Source organism: Salvia hispanica, chromosome 5 (genome assembly GCF_023119035.1).
Source record: "Salvia hispanica cultivar TCC Black 2014 chromosome 5, UniMelb_Shisp_WGS_1.0, whole genome shotgun sequence".
NCBI lineage: Eukaryota > Viridiplantae > Streptophyta > Magnoliopsida > Lamiales > Lamiaceae > Salvia > Salvia hispanica.
In genome coordinates, this window is record NC_062969.1 from 8,801,901 (window position 1) to 8,818,473 (window position 16,573).

General features: G+C 36.3%; 3 protein-coding genes across 3 annotated transcripts; all 3 read right to left on the reverse strand.

Annotated features, from left to right (window-relative positions):
- Window positions 1-4,861: 4,861 nt before the first annotated feature.
- Window positions 4,862-7,436, reverse strand: LOC125190559 (EEF1A lysine methyltransferase 4). The gene is made up of 7 exons (XM_048087886.1): window positions 7,064-7,436; window positions 6,879-6,975; window positions 6,638-6,776; window positions 5,897-5,979; window positions 5,439-5,573; window positions 5,242-5,346; window positions 4,862-5,128 (listed from the first exon to the last, which is right to left on the reverse strand). The coding sequence occupies exons 1-7, from the start codon at window positions 7,135-7,137 to the stop codon at window positions 5,006-5,008; spliced, it is 756 nt and encodes a 251-aa protein (XP_047943843.1). The 5' UTR covers window positions 7,138-7,436; the 3' UTR covers window positions 4,862-5,005.
- Window positions 7,437-7,558: 122 nt separating this feature from the next.
- Window positions 7,559-11,489, reverse strand: LOC125190557 (protein TIC 62, chloroplastic). Its single transcript, XM_048087884.1, has 13 exons — window positions 11,222-11,489; window positions 10,713-10,830; window positions 10,552-10,624; window positions 10,423-10,468; window positions 10,120-10,296; window positions 9,710-9,791; window positions 9,516-9,588; window positions 9,312-9,422; window positions 8,981-9,130; window positions 8,705-8,859; window positions 8,432-8,629; window positions 8,015-8,242; window positions 7,559-7,899 (listed from the first exon to the last, which is right to left on the reverse strand). The coding sequence occupies exons 1-13, from the start codon at window positions 11,388-11,390 to the stop codon at window positions 7,851-7,853; spliced, it is 1,629 nt and encodes a 542-aa protein (XP_047943841.1). The 5' UTR covers window positions 11,391-11,489; the 3' UTR covers window positions 7,559-7,850.
- Window positions 11,490-11,703: 214 nt separating this feature from the next.
- On the reverse strand, window positions 11,704-15,200 carry LOC125190558 (4-hydroxy-3-methylbut-2-enyl diphosphate reductase, chloroplastic-like). Its single transcript, XM_048087885.1, has 10 exons — window positions 14,865-15,200; window positions 14,395-14,591; window positions 13,781-13,960; window positions 13,569-13,700; window positions 13,417-13,491; window positions 13,243-13,348; window positions 13,064-13,158; window positions 12,571-12,756; window positions 12,402-12,488; window positions 11,704-12,201 (listed from the first exon to the last, which is right to left on the reverse strand). Exons 1-10 carry the CDS (start codon window positions 15,130-15,132, stop codon window positions 12,136-12,138), a joined length of 1,392 nt encoding a protein of 463 aa, XP_047943842.1. The 5' UTR covers window positions 15,133-15,200; the 3' UTR covers window positions 11,704-12,135.
- Window positions 15,201-16,573: the final 1,373 nt, after the last annotated feature.

Consider the following 16,573-nt stretch of genomic DNA (forward strand, 5'->3'; position numbering starts at 1 on the left):
TTTTATTTTTAATGGGAAAATCCAAGGAGGCTGCAAGCCTGGAACACGTATCTCTGCAAAACTGTTTCTAAGACTTGATTATGTGATATGGCATTATCAAGGAAAAAGTTTCACTTTTTATCTAAAACAGTAACAGAAAAAGAAATAAATAAGACTGAAGATTAAGAGTTATGCGTGTCAATTTAAGGAGGAGGCTGCTGTCATTTTCCTTTCATTAAATCCGACTTCTGACTAATGAAATTTACTTATAAATTACTCCCTAAAACTATATTTAAATCGCAACCAATTCCTAATTAACCTCACAAATTTTATACAGTAAGTACTAAAGTATTAAATAATAGTGGCTTAACTTGATAACTTAATATAACTTAATGGATTATATAAATATAGTTAAAATTATAATTTTAGTAAGATTGAGGTGAATCATTGTCTTACACTAGACTTTAAGTTAAGTTTAAATATGATATCGAATATCCAAATATAATTCACTATTTTAATATAATGATACCAATATCGTACATATAATATCAGTTTACTCATGGCAGTCTCACCAACACACCAATGTCTTGGAACTATAAGAATACAATTATAACACATAGTGAGTGAATCAAAATTTTGTTAAAATTGCAATCAATCCCTAATTAATAACGCAAATTTCACCATTAAATTGTACTGTATTTGATTAGATTAAAGTTGTCAATCATTATTAGTAGTTTTCAGTTGTATATACGTCAATCTATAACATGTAGTGAGTGAGTCAAATTTAAATAATAAATAAAACAATTAAACTATATATATAGGGGGTGTTCGGTTTGCAAGATTATCCGGGATTAAATTTGTAGTGTGTTTGGTTCATTAGATTCAATCTTACAACTCAATCCTAAATAAATAATTATAAAATAATTAGTCTTACTAACCCCTATAACTAAAATAATTTCACGGTTCAATTCTAAATTATATCTTGGTATTATTTTATCTTGGCAACCGAATACCACCGTAATGTATTTTCTTGAAATATTAAAACTTACACGGTTAATCTGATAACAATTCATGTTACGTCACCTTAGTGGGACTAATCAAGTTGGTAATTACACTCAAAATGTTGGTTACATTGTATTTATATTGGCAGGTAAAAGTAAAAGTAATTTAATGTTGAATAAAACTCTTTATTCAAGTAGGGCGGCTTAATTATATTACGTGATTCTTTCAAAGGTACTCTACGTGTATATTTAAGCTCCATGCTTTTTTTTCATGAAAATTCAAACCATTGTAGTGATCTTCACTCAGAGACGGACCCAGGTGGGGTCGGGTGGGGTCGGTCAACCCCATCGCGGGTCCATGAATGCCACTGGAATATACTAGAATTCGTCGGCCGATCCCGCAACAGCGCGCCTCCGATCCCACGGCAAACGCCTCCACGAAAGATAAAACAAAAAAAGTGTTGAAAACTGGGTTTTAGAGTATAGAGAGTAGAGATATACAACTAAATTATTGATATGGATTAAAATTGAGAGGAGAGATCGAAGAAATTTTTTGAGAAAAAGAGAGCTGAACCAAGATAACTCTGCATAGAAATGTGGTGATGAAGATGCATCGTAGTTTGTGTAATATTATTGTGTGGTGAATTAAAATTTTGGTCTTCAAAATGAGATGGGACTTTATTAGCTACTTATTTTAGTAGATACTAGAAGAATTGTAATGCATTTTTTCAAAAATATTAGTAGTATTTAAATATTATCATATTTTTAAAATTATTATTTAAATATTATACTCCTCCATACATTAAGAGCTCACTTGATAAAAAGATGTAATTTAAGAAGATTTGCAAAGTAAGATAAAAAGTGTGGGCTTCGTGTCAAGATAAGTTCATATGAGGCAGAAATGTTATCCGCCTAAATTTGTGAGATACATATTCTTGTATTTTGAGGGAAAAAAAATTGTGGGCTTGGATGAGCCATAGATAATAACACAAGCTCGCATGATATGTTAACTATGATATCAAACACTTGAAAATAGTCATATAAATATCTATATCTAGGCATTACCAACTTATCAAACAGGTCCTAAGTATTCAGTATATTCGACCCCACGAGTTATATATCCTGGGTCCGTCATTGTCTTCACTATACACATGATTGTCCACATTTCATATGATATATTTGTCTTTTATTAGTTTATCTAGTTTGATAGCTACATTATTGAATGATATGAAAATATTCAAGATAGTTACATTATTGAATGATACGAAAATTTAGGAGGAATTATAAATATATTAATATAAAGAAAAATGAAACTCGATATTTAATGAGAAGAAATAAGAGATACTATATGTTATATCAAAATTGATATGAACATCTTAATTGAAACAACTTAAAAAGAAATTCGAGACGATCATAATATATTACTTTCAAAAGATTGGTTAGTATTTGTACTAACAAGATAAAGCAATTAAATATTGAATAAAACATTTACTTTTTTTAAAACATGCTTTAAAATTTTTCAAAATATGTTTATGTTTTATTTTATTTATACAAATCTTAATTATGGTTGGGTGAATATACCGAAAAAACGGTATATCGATCGTATCGAATTGAAAAATATCGAAAAATATCGAATTTTCGGTATACCGAAATTTTCGATACGGTACAATACCGTATCGAAAGTTTTCGGTATGATAACGATATGAATTTTCTTATACCGCGATATACCGTTTTGTATCGAATATACGATATATATCGATATTATCGGTATACCGAAATATATCGAAAATCAATACGTATCGAATTATCGATACATATCGAGAAGATGATGATGATGATGATGATGATGATGATGATGATGATGATGATGATGATGATGATAATAATAATAATAATAATATAATTTATTTTTTTAAGATTAAAAGTTTAAATCATAAATATATCTATTTTAATTATGAAGATGTGGACAATGTTTATTTTATTATGTCAAAATTATATTAATTTTGGTTTTATTTTTCAGTTTTGAAATTATATTTTTTGGTATACAAGTATTCGAAATGGTATAAAATTTCGGTATATCGTACGAAATATCGATATACCGTTCAGAACGGTATACCGAAGTTCGGTACGATATACCGAAATTTTGAAACGGTAACGGTATAGTTTTTTTCCATACCGAAATTCGGTATAATACCGAAACTTTCGAAACAATAAAGATATGAAATTCTTTCATATCGATATTTTCAGTATGATAACGAAACAAAATTTTTGATACGGTATATCGTATCGACCCAGCCCTAATCTTAATCTAGTAGTAGTATTTAATTATGTTCATGTTTAAGCATACACATCCCAAAATTGCAGTAGTTAAATATTTTACATCCTAAAATATGATCAATTTTCATCCTAACATGTATAGGATTGGTCACATGTTAATTTTATCAATAGAAGCCTTATTAGGTATTAGCTCGTTAGGCTAGCCCAAAACCCAAACCTTTAGGGTTAAGGTTAATTATTTATAACCTAATAAAAATCACAACCTGATTAACAATATACATCTAATTAACCCACAATCCGAGTAAGGTTGGCCAAAACCCATTGGACTGACCCAATTTACATCCATATTCCTGGAGGGCTGCCTAATTAGTAATTATACCACGTAATGTTTTCAAAAAAATTATTCTACCTTAAGCTTCACCATTTTTTCATTTAATTGAAACCAGTATAATCCGTAGTAGTCTCTTTAGATTAAATACGTAGATGCAAATATCCATTTATGTACATTAAGGGCATGTTTGATAGACCGGGTAGGATATAACAAGATACGTAACTTGTGATAAGAAACGTGGGCCGGAGTCCAGATTAGGAACAAGATGGATATTTTATATTATTGTTTGATATATAAAATAGAGTAGCTAACAACATTAAGTCATATATAGAAGTGAAAAGACACATTTACCCTTCTTCTCAATTTGTAGATGTTTTAATTAATTCAACCCCTTTGCATTCTAAGGTATCAGTAATAATTTGCTAAACTCTCATCCTAATTAGCAGCATTCTAAGGTAATGATGATTTGTTAAAGATCATCAATAGTGTTAATACGCGACAACCTTATTGATTATAGAGTATTAATTCAAAGCGTGGAGTTTATCATTCTTCATAAAAAAATGCGGCATAATCTTGGAATTCAGATGAACATAGAGCTTAGATATAGAACAGAAATTTATGGATAAGTAGAGGGAGATAGGCGAAGTTGCAGCCGCGCACCCACACCATCGCACAGATTAAAAGAGAGGGACGAAGTTGCAGGGACAGAGAGCGAGCCGGCAGCGGAGCACCGTCGGAAGGCATCCCCTTCTGCGAGAGAGTCACCATGAGTGACAGAGTGAGGGGCGGTGGTAGAAGTACTCAGCAGCGGAGGGGAGGGTGAATTGGTGAGAGGAAGAAGAGGGTATATTGTGGAAAACGAGATTGAACAGTGGCATATCTTATCATTTTGTTAAGATACTAAACTGGATGAAATAGTGGTTTTTTGTCGGGCCTAGATGGGCCAAAGGCATTAATACGGGCCATGAGGTAGAGATAGCTCAGGTACCAAACAGCTGGAAATATATAGATACAGATCATTTTCTTGGCATTTCTATGGTATCAAACGAGCCCTAACCCCAAATTTCTACTGAAATACCTTTATGGCATTTACCAAAAGAATATTTATATATTGCACGAGTAACGTTGGATAGTAGAGTAAAAGAAAGAGAGTATGTAATACTATGTATAACCCCAAATTTCTACGGAAATACAGCCCCTCACATTTTCTACCAAAAAAACAAAACAGAGAGAGCTTTGAAGGTTTCCAGTACTGCTGATAATGGAGATGGAGTGAACTACAAGATTGGAAGTTTCATTTGATGCATGAACTATAAATAATCTGAAGATTCGGAAAATAGAAGGCAATAACAGCAGCAGTCACTATACTTTTATCAATTGTAAGAAGCAAGGTTACGAGGAGTCCAGAATTCTGATTTTACAACTCATCCAGATTCGTACGAAATAGATAGTCTTCACTCTCCAATTCTTCATGGTAAAGAGAGAGGGATGGCACATCAGTCTTTTCAGTACACTCGGTGCCGTCTGATGATCTCTCGCCCTGCAAAATTCTAGCTGTTAGTATCCGCAGCCTCATTTGGCATCACATGAAGAAGTACAAGATGGAATGGCTCTGCATCTAGCTATAAAATGATCCTTCTTAATAGTGCGAACCTTCTTTAATATATAGAAGAAATAATGAAACCCATCGCCAAACGTTTTCCATTCAGTTGACCAAGTAAATGCGGGAGCACTGAAGAAAGGTCGCCTGAAATGCGGCTGAAGAAAAACAACCAAAAATCATACTATTACACAATCACCTCCAGAATTTAGAGAGAAAAGATCATTATTTTTTTTGCTTTTTGTTGTACCTGGCCAAAGGTGATGGAGATGAAGATACCATTGGGTTTCAAAACTCTATGAACACCTTCAAGCATTGCCATAACTTTGCTAACTGTCACAGGTTCTGGATTCCAGGGGTCTCCAGAGTCCACGAATAATACATCCTTCATATTCCAAATTACGATTGTGTAAAAGTCTACCCAGAAAAAAAAAGGTACTCGAAACTTAAAGTGTGCTGGTGACTAGAAACTGCAGACTGCTACAGACCTATATTTGATATATGGATTAACAGAAAAACAAAGATGGGCAGTGAGCAGAAAACTCTGTAGAGATATGAGATAGAAAAGAACGTAGAGGCCAGAGAGATATTGAATCCATTTACTAACTTTAGCATTCAACCCCTCCAGCATATGTGAAAAGTACACCGGCCCACTTTGTGCTAACCCAAAATTACAATATGTTACAAGTTTATGCATCACAATTTTACCATGGTTCCTTTCTCTATGACCACATCAAAACATTCATCTTCAAAAGGCAGCTGTAACATATCAGCTTCCAGCACTTTTATTTCTGATAGCAACAGACACAGAAAATGAAAAATGAGAATAGTCACATCTTAAGTGTTGCATTGCAAATTGCAGGCATAAAAAAGTCCCAAGTAATTGCAATCAATAAACTTAGGCTTCCTTTTCCTCCAGCTGGCTAATGGACATAATATTAGCAGAAGCAGACATAAAATAAACAATTAGAAGCATGCCAATACAGAGGGAAGTGACAAGACAAAGTTAAACTCAGGAGTCCTTGATTTCTACCCAATAACACTTTTCTAGCTAGTGAGTTTTATCATAAACAGAATTGGCTTCTTATGAAGCGGAGGAAGACGTTCTTAAGTACCATATTGGAAGTTTGCTTAACAATGTTCGCACATGAAATTCAAAAGTTAACCCCTGGTTCATGAACACCAACAGTGAGCGCTCCACAAAACATATTAAAGCGTTTAAACAGAAACGGGAATTTATAGTGTCTTTAACAGTATAATTGATCCATAAACTTCAAATATCAAACATAGCATCAAGCCATCAAAAGGTTGGATGACGGGCAGAGGAGGTATGAGAAACTGAAATTTAGCTATTAGGTTCAGCACCATCACACCATTAGGTTCAGCAAACAGCATACACTGCATAAACATGAGCTGACATAATTAAACATAAATTAACAAGTTACCAACCTTTATAGCCCTTGGTTGATAATCGTTGCTTCATCTTCTCAACAGCAACCGATGACAAATCAATGCAGGTAAGATGAGTAATTCCATCTCTATAGAGCTCTTCACACAGCTGAGAATTCCCACATCCTACCTCTAATACCTGTTTGCACACAAAGCCACATACTGAGATGGAGAAAATTCGACACACAGAAAGCAATAAAAGCAGCAAAAGAAGTGATTAACAAAATAAGCAGGGATGTACAGCGGACTTGGGATTAATGTATTCGAGAGTTAGGTGACGAAAGTGAGAGTAGTCTTTGAACCACTCGTAATGCTCTTCTCCATCAAACCTCTTATCCCTGATTCAACAAAGCTCATTAAACAAAAATAAGCATACATTTCTAGATAAACATATGCATGTTACGCAAACGCAGATGCGCAGCTGACCAGTAGTTTGGGTCGAGGTATGCGGTAGCAGTGGCAGGAGCAACATCGCATTTCTGCGCCTCAGATGAGTCCATGATTCGCAGTTTTAGGGATTTATGCCTAAATTTGAGAGATAAACCCTAAATTAAACCCGTCGAACATTCAGGGGTCGTTATTCTTCGTTCTTTTCTTTTTTCTTTTTTTTTTTTTGGACATTTTTGCATTGGGATTTACTTTAATTTAGTGAATAGTGATACTAGTCGAAATAGAATATTTGCAAATTGCAAGTAATTGTATGGTGGTTTTTTCATACATATTGTGGTTAGAATTGGATATCAAATTAATATGGAGAAAAATATTGAATGTATGAAAACCACTATCAATCTTACTATTTGATTTCCTTGGGTATGTTGAGGATTGTTTGGGTGTAGAAAAATAGGCTCGACCTATCGAAATTTTTATGAGAATTGGAAGTTACTAGTACTATTTTTTACTCGGTCATAAACGATGAGATCATAAAGACAATTATAGGCAACAGTTATCATAGTCATAATAAACAAATGTCATCACAATGCGAATTACAGACAATGGCTCGAAATCATTCATGAAGAAAGTGAGAATTACAGATGGCATAATTCACCCCAAAACATAGCCGATGCATCCTCAACTTGCTCAGAATAACATAAATAACTATTTATACAAAGAATGATCCCTCATTCAAATAGTCATAGAGGAGAGAGTGAGTGTGCTGAAAAAAGAATGCAAAACCTGCACCTCTTTACCGAAGCTTTTCACTCACACTCAGAGCTTAGTTTGAATAAGGTGTCGGGGTACTCGGTGGTTTCATCTCCTCATACCTGCTCATCAAGACAAAACGCAAACTATTACGCTGCATTCCTCTATATACTGATTTCCTTAATCACATTTTCTTTTTTCGCTGGGGAATTTTAGTAACAATAGGAATGTGCTTACATTGTGTAGGGTGAAAGGGGTTTGGCCTTTGGTTCAGTATGGCTTTCTGGTTTCTCATCAACTGGCTTTTCAGGTTCGCTGTTTGAAGACAGTGTTGGCAAACTAGGAGAAGGTGAAGTCGGGACATCATTCCCCCCAGTGAGCTGCGGTTCCACTTCTACAGGAGTCTCCTTTTTCGAACTACTAAAAGTTGGAGTTGGCGAGCTGGGTGGTTTTAAGTCTTCGTAACTGCCAAATAAATCAAATGGTTCACAAACACATACTCTTTCTAAGGGACATGAGCGATTAATGTAAAGGGTCAAGTTCCAAGAACTGAAGGTAATTAAGATAAATATGGTGCATTATATCAAGAAAATGCTAATGCAATATTTATGATATATGAAAATTCATCCTACAGCTATGGCCAAATGGACTTACTTTATGTACGGCGAGTAGGCATGTGCTTTCTTTGGTACAGTCTGAGGAATTGCATCTTCTATTGATGTCTCTGAAGAACTGGCTTCAACTGATAAAGGCGGGGAACTTGCTGGAGCTGGCACGATCTCTGGCTTGGTGGCACCAGCACCAGTGCTCGCAATAGGAGTGGGAGATGATGGTGGCTTTAGATCTTCATAGCTATAAGAAGGGATTTTCGATGAAAAATCGCACAAACAAAAAAACAAAATTTGATAGACATTAGTGCAAACTCACGCAGCATAGGGAGACAGAGGTGTTGCTTTAGTTGCCTTAATTTGCTCAGGTTCTTCCTCAGCCGGCTTAGGTTCTTCCACAGCGGGCTTAGGCTCTTCCACAGGGGGGGTGCTGTCTGATATAACAGGCGGCGATTGATCCGATTCATCTTGTTCCTAGCAGCCAGATAAAGTTTCTAAACGTTAATCATTTTCAAAAAAAAATTGAATATGCTAAGTCCTATACAACTAAAATCGTTCAAATACAAGCAGACAAAGGAGCATTGAATAAAGTTACCTTAACACTGTAATCTGGTCTCTGAGATGGTATCCTTTTCAAGAGATCTCCGAAAGGAGTCAAAGGAGCTGTAGTTTCTGCAACTACTTCGACAACTTTACAGTAAGAAAGGCTGCGGTTCTTTGCCATGAACGCCAGTAGTTCTGCTACCTGTTATTTATCATGAGTCGACAAATTCCGGTTTAACATGCATGCAGTTAGTAAGCAACTGAGGGTATAGAAATTTATCGCCGACTATAATACAAGAAGACCAGCCATCGAGACAGAGCATGAAAGCATATTACTGCCGATAGGTATCTTGTGAACTGAAAAAATGTCAAAAGAAAATAACCTGCAGGTTTGACACTAGGCCGCCAAATAAAGTATCCTCCTCTGATAAGGTAACATTATGAGTTTCCTTAAACGAATCAGTAGGCCGCTCCATCCCTCCAGGCCTTACTATCTGCAGCAATTTTGTTCGACGAGCAAGTTAATATGTAAAGAAGTTAACCATCTTTATCTTGCTATGTGCTAAAGGTGCACTGCAGAAACTCACTGTATAAGGAAGACCACTCGCAATGAGTGCTTCTTCTGCTTTTCTTTTCCATATAAGGACTCCCCAGAACAGACTTTGCCATGTAAGGAAAGACGAGAATCAATAAAGGACGGAAGATATAGTTGGAAATTTCTGCTATGCAGCCTATAGAAGAGTATCTGCACTAAGATGTTGAAATGTAGGAAAAGCCTTACTTCAAGATAGCAGCAGGAAATCCAACTTTGTTTGTTCCCAGAGATGTGACCAAAATGAAATGTTCAACTTTTGCAGAGGTTGCTGCATGGAAAACAGGCATCACTATAGCATCTTTATAAATTAATACGACAGATTTCCGACACCACAAGGAAAAGATGCTGAAACTAACAAGTCTTTGATTACCCTAAGGTTAGAACCCTGACTGAGACTGCTACTATACAAGCATACATCAGTAAGAAATCAATAGATTGTGTCCTTAATGAATGATGACAAGAACAAAAGGAAAATCCGCTTTGTTTTGGGCATCATTTTCATATTATTTCTGCGTGTTTAGACAAAGTGGCTTCAAAATTTTATTAATACTAGACTATAGCAATAAGTTTCCGGGTACCATTAGAACTTATTTTACCTGCATCAATCAAATTTTTGGTAGCCTGGTAGTCAATCCGGTAAGGTCCAGTAATATCAAGAACCTCCTTCTCACTAGCACCAATACAGCATATAACAATTGACGAATTGCCTAGTGCTGGCTTTATCCGGTCCAGCTGCTCCAAGTCACACTCCACGAGTTCAAGCTTATCTATAGCTGGGCTAAAGACCAAAGTAACATAAATAATTTCACTACTTGCATATAGTCATGTATAGCATATAAATCATTAAATAACTTTTACGGGAGCAAAATAACTATCTCCCGAGTCATCCACAAGCTTACGTTGAGTGCCTCCTGCAACATCTTCAAGCTTCAAGTTCCGGACACTCTGTTTACAGAGACAATATTTTCATGAATCATAAGTTTGCAAATATTGTGCTGTTAATGAATCTTAATAGATAGAACTCATACTTGCACAAGGGGTTCAGCTCTCTGAACACTCCTAACACCAGCTCGAACGTGTACTCCTAATTTTAAGAGCTCCCTGCAGGAAAACGAAATATTTCAGAAACACGGATCCTTAATAGGCCTACATTGCTGTGGCTTCACATTGAGATAAGCCGAAAGCACACCTCACAGTTCGTGATCCAACTTTGCCAGTAGCCCCTGCGACAAATACAAGATTTCCATCCTTTTGGTCACCATTACTTGGTGTGGTAGATTGTGCCTGTGATCTGATTGTTGTGATTCCTTCACAGAAGAGAATAGAAACAAGGTATATAAGTTGTCAAATGCACCATTCCAACACCTTTCACTTCTACATTTGGCATTGGGATATAACTTAGGAAGAATGGCCATAAAACAAATAGCATAGAAATTCCACAATATGTTATTGCCATAGAATTGGCAATAGTTACTTTTCAACAATTAACTTAAGTAGATATTTTGTGGTAAGAAACTCTAAAATAGGCGACATTGATATTTCCCCACACAACTCTTCTCCTTATTCTATAGGAAAAGAGATTGAGCCCTAAAAACAAAATTCCGATTTTGAGTTCACTCAAAAATAAAAAAATCAAGCAAAAAGGTTTCTCCAAAAATCCCTAAATCATAGAGAGAGTCAGAGAGATAGAGTAACTACCTGATGATCGAGCTCCGAAATCAAGAAATCTAATCCTCCTGGCATGGAGACAGGCCTTCTTACTAGCGGTCAGATTGAGAACAGATTGGCCACATGAAAAGGGCTTCTCAAACGGCAGGCTCCGAGGAATGCTGCTCACTACCGGCGACTGCATGCAGTGAAGCTTCATTGGCGCCAGATAACAGCAAAAAAAAACAATTATCTCTGAATTTAGCTTTTGTTATTTTGTTATGGAGTAGGAAATACGAATGTCATCTTAGACGATCACGTTTCTGCATGTTCGATTGGTCATATTTGAAAGTGAATTGCACACCACATATTTTTGGGCGATGGATTTTAGCTGATTTTATTCAAGAATTGGATTGGAGGATTGGGGCATTTTTACCTGCTGTAAATTGTTTTTCTTTATTTCCTTTTCTTACATGTCTTAGAATAATCACCAAAATATCACTTTATTCAAATATAGTTTGATAAGAGTCAGATGAAAATCATAAAAGAAACGGCTTCGCGAATTCGTATTTCTCATCATCTCATGTCACTCTTAGCATATATTCTTAATTTTTTCTAGTATTCGATAATCGATATCCATATTTCTCCATAACTAGCAGGTTGTTTTATTACAAAAGTACATAATTTTATTGTATCTGAGAACAAAACTACTGCTTCTACAGCCACAGAGCATGCTATCACACTAAAATTTCTTTATCATCAAAGCATAGTATTCGCGCATACTTTCCTTACAGAGAGAGCGCATCCGAGTCGAAAGGAAGGCAGGGAACTTTAGTTTACGCGATATTCAGACAGACATCTACATATGGTTTACACAGAGTAGGGAAACAAGATGCACTACTACTCTGCTTAATCAACAGACGGATTCCAACTGGTCACAGCAATGTTGAACCATGTAGCAGAGTTTAAGCCGATTGCAATAGTTCCGCATTCTTTAACTTGAAAACCTTTTCAAGAACATCTTGAACAACCTAGATACGATAACAGGGAAAAGTAAAGAAGACATATTAGTATCATTGAATGTAGTAAGCGTACTTGTAAGAGTGGCATAATTGTAACGCGTGAAATCAGAGGAGATGCAGATGCCCGGGAATCCCATATCAAGATGGTTATCACGAGTTGCAAATGAGTTTGTGGCTTGGTATGGGAAACAAGAACAGAGTAGACTCACCTTGTCAGGAGTGGATGCACCGGATGTAACACCAATTGTGACAGGACCCTCTGGCAACCAGTTCTCTTTCTCCACCAACTCGCCATGCTATAGTGAGAATCATTTAGAGTTTTAAGACGGATTTTCAGCTTAGAGTGAATCATGAAATAAGATTGATAAGAAGACATACCATCAATTTGTGACTAATTTTGTTTCCAGGGCCTATCCTCTTCTCTGTATCAACCCAATATGATGGAATTCCACGCAATTCTGAAATTTCTTGTAGGTGTGATGTGTTACTTGAGTTCCATCCTCCAACGACTAGGATGAGATCAACCGGATCATCAACCAATTTGTACATTGCATCTTGCCGTTCCTAAATATAGGTACAAAGCAAAATGTGTTGAGCTGAATGATATGTAAACAACAGCTCTGTCTGTCATGTGTTCTATAAATAAACATTTGAGATGGATACACCACAATAAAAGCACATTCAGATAATTCTCTATGGTGCATGCACACACATATACTGACACACACAAGAATAAGCAGTCTTTTGGATCCCAAAACAAGTGAAGGAGTTGCACTGTCATTGAGTCCATAAAAACCGATAGTGCAAAAGAGGCTACACTTGGAGTTATACAAGAGTAGCAAATAACAATTTATTGAGAGAAATAATTTACCTGAGTAGCATCACAAATAGTGTTGAAACTTATGAAGTGTTCGGTAGCATTTTCCACCCCGTACTTGCGCATAATGGTCCTCTCAACTAATTTTCCTGCAGAATAGAAGTATTACTATTAGCAATGCAAGTCACATAGTGCAAAAACTTTAAGCATCATACTGCAGAGTGATCACTGACCAATATCCTCTGTTTCTCCCTTCAACATAGTAGTTTGGTTTGCAATACCAACTTTCTCAAAATCCTTGTCTGGGTCAAATCCCTTGGATATCGCAAATTTAAATTTCTGCAGAAAAAACATGTCACATGAAATCCAAGCATATAAGTAAATAAAGTGCGTTATAATAAGCCTACCTCAAGAAATGCTTCTTTAGTAGAGCTGGATCCATCGAGTCCACCACCCAAGATGTAGTCACATACATATGTTGCCTGCAGTGTGTTGTCATGTCGATTAATATGCTGGTGATCTATATAGAACTTAAAATGAAGCAGAAATTTCAAACTACCTCTTTCATGTTCTTTACAATGACAAATTTCCCGGCAAAAGAAGCAGTGGCCACAGTCTCTTCATGAGAATATTTACCATGGATTATAGAAGTATACTCTCCTTTCTTGTGCTTTTCAACAGTATTCCAAACCTTATAACAGAAACACGTATAAATTAATATAGAAAATAATACTTCAAATAGAAATTAGGGGTAGGAAAGTGGGGAAATACCTTAGACACCCATGGGCAAGTTGTATCAACAATTTGAACATTCTTGTTATTCAGAATCCTCATTTCATCAACAGCAGCTCCGAAAGCAGGCAATACCACCACATCACCCTTGTCAACCACATCAAATTCTTTCTTCCCATCGTGATGAGGGATAATCTTTACATTCATATCTTCAAGCCTCTGGGGTGAAAATTTTAGTTAGTAAATGTCTATTAATTAAAAATTCTGTCTTCCAAACACTAAGTGATATTGACATCAAAGACCCTCAACGGTCAGTGCTTATACACATACCAACTCAAACAAACACAAAATTCAGAAAAATCAACCTGATGATATGACCAGGGCAATCCAAAAGTAGAAGAGGTATTAGAAATTTAGAAGTTCTTATAACTGATCAGATTGCAAGAGGTTGCAGTTGATAGATCCTTATATACAAATGCACAGAGCCGTGAAAATTTGACTGCACGACCTTTGAACCATGAAAAAAGCACAGGGATTGCTACAAGCCAATAACATCTCCACAAAAGATATGCACAGAAGAAGGTCTACCACAACATAAACAAGTTTAAATGGAACCCTCTATATCGAAAAGAAGGTTGAAGTAAACAACAAACCTCATTAACCGTGGGGTTATGGATGACTTCATTAGTCAGCCAGATGTTCTCAGATGGAAACTGTTTTCTAGCTTCATAAGCGATCTGAACCGCGCGCTCGACTCCCCAGCAGAATCCATATGCTTCAGCAAGCTTCACTGTAACATTCCCCCATGTGTATTGGTAACCGTTCTCCTTCAATTTCTTAATAATATCACCTGAAATTATCCAAAAAATAACCGATCACTCACCAAAACATCACGAATCATAACCAAATCAACAAAATAACTTATATCACATACACAAAACATTAATCATAACAACAGGTAGCGTTTTTCCATAAAATCACTAAAAATAGTAGGTGCCCGATCATCAATTCATCAGCACTACCAGACTAAACTTAGATTCCTGAACGGATCAAGCTAAAAAATCAGTTTATGTCCAACAAACAAAAAACAAATGCGAAATTGGAGAAATCTAGGAAGTCATACTCGTAAACTCTTGGCTCATTTGCTCGAGCGTCTCCTCTTTATGGCCGAACCCCTTCCGATTGTAATTCTTACTCCTCGTGAGGTTGTGACGGAAAACCTTGGAGTCAAAATCGGCGGATTCAGCTTCCACGGCGGAGGAGGAGGCGTCGCCACCTCTGGCGGCGGAGCAGCGGAGGAAAGAAGGCCTCCGTGGCTGGGAAAACCTGGCCTTGGGCAAGGGGATTTCAGTTGTCGTCGAGATGCGACAGAATTGCAGAGAGATCGCCATGGGAAGGGGTGGATTGTTGGCGAATTGCAGTGGACTGCGCAATTTATCTGTTGCCTAATAAATTGAATGAACTCGTTTTTGGCGAGTTGCATTTATTTAATGCTGTAAATGCTGACGCATCTTCGCCAACTCAACATAATTAAACGATTATTAGTAATTTTTTATTGGATTTTTTATTTCCCAAATTTTCTTGTATTTGTCGCTCTCCATATATCTGATTCCACGAAACACGATGTTTGACGATGGCAGATTCTTAATTTGACTGGAGAAATTAAATTTTGTTCAATGTGTTAAGTCATAACTCATAAGTGTGACTGCTAGAGTACCTATCATCATGTAGTGGTCAAAATAATTGAACTTTTGTATGAATTTTAATTTTTTTAATCAATTGCCTGAATGTTAGAGCATCCGCAATGGTGCTTAGGCCAGCCATAAGCCAGTCATCCTCTCTCCTGCCACGTCGCCAACACTAAAAAAACCACCTGCCACATCGTGATTTAAGCCAGCCATAGGTAATATGCGCAATAAAAACAATTCAAAATATACTACATTTACGAAATTAAAATTACGATTAAAATACGGAATTAAATTTACGACACATATACGGGAAAATTCATTAATTGCATTTAAAAAAGTTACATAGATAAAAAAAAAAATTAAATGCATAATAAAAAAGAAAAAAAAACTATAAAGCCGTGCAATCCTCCGTGCCCACAACTCTTCAATTATATCCTTTTGGAGTTGAATATGAGCATCCACTTGGCGCATGTTGGCAAATTCCTTGAGTCGGCCGGCTTCATCGAGAGGTCGCATTCTAAAACGCCGCCGGAACATGTTGGCGGGAAACCGGGGTACTCTGCAAAGTAGTCCTCGTCACAGCCGCTGATGTGCAGCCTACGTGATCCCGATCAATCACCGCTCGGTGGTGGACAACTCGTGGAGGGCGAGGTATCGGGCTCTTTGCTTCACCATACGCATGTACAGCTCCATCCCGCGGTTCATGTAAGCTCTCCATAGCTTTCGTTCATCCTCCGTTCGTTAAATCTTTCTCAAAGATCCCCACCAAGAAGACTTTACCAGCTAATTCGCTTACTCATCGCTTTCGATGATGCTCTTGTACTGAGAAAGTTAGAGAGAGAGAAAACTCGTTAAAACAAGTGGTGCAACAAATGAAAATGAAACAAAGAGAAATAAATTTGTGAAACAAATCTAGATTTTTGTTTTTTTTTATTGTAATTTTAATTACGTTATCTTTTTAATTTTTGGCAATTGTCTCACGATTGTCAAAATCAAAACTAATATGACAAAATCAAACATGAAAAACAACGTTGTTTTGAACAAATTAACTTATCATTCTATTTTGAGTGTTAATTAAAACGATGGTGATTGGTCTACAATACTTTATCCGTCTCACGATAATAAAAACTCTTTTATTTTTAAT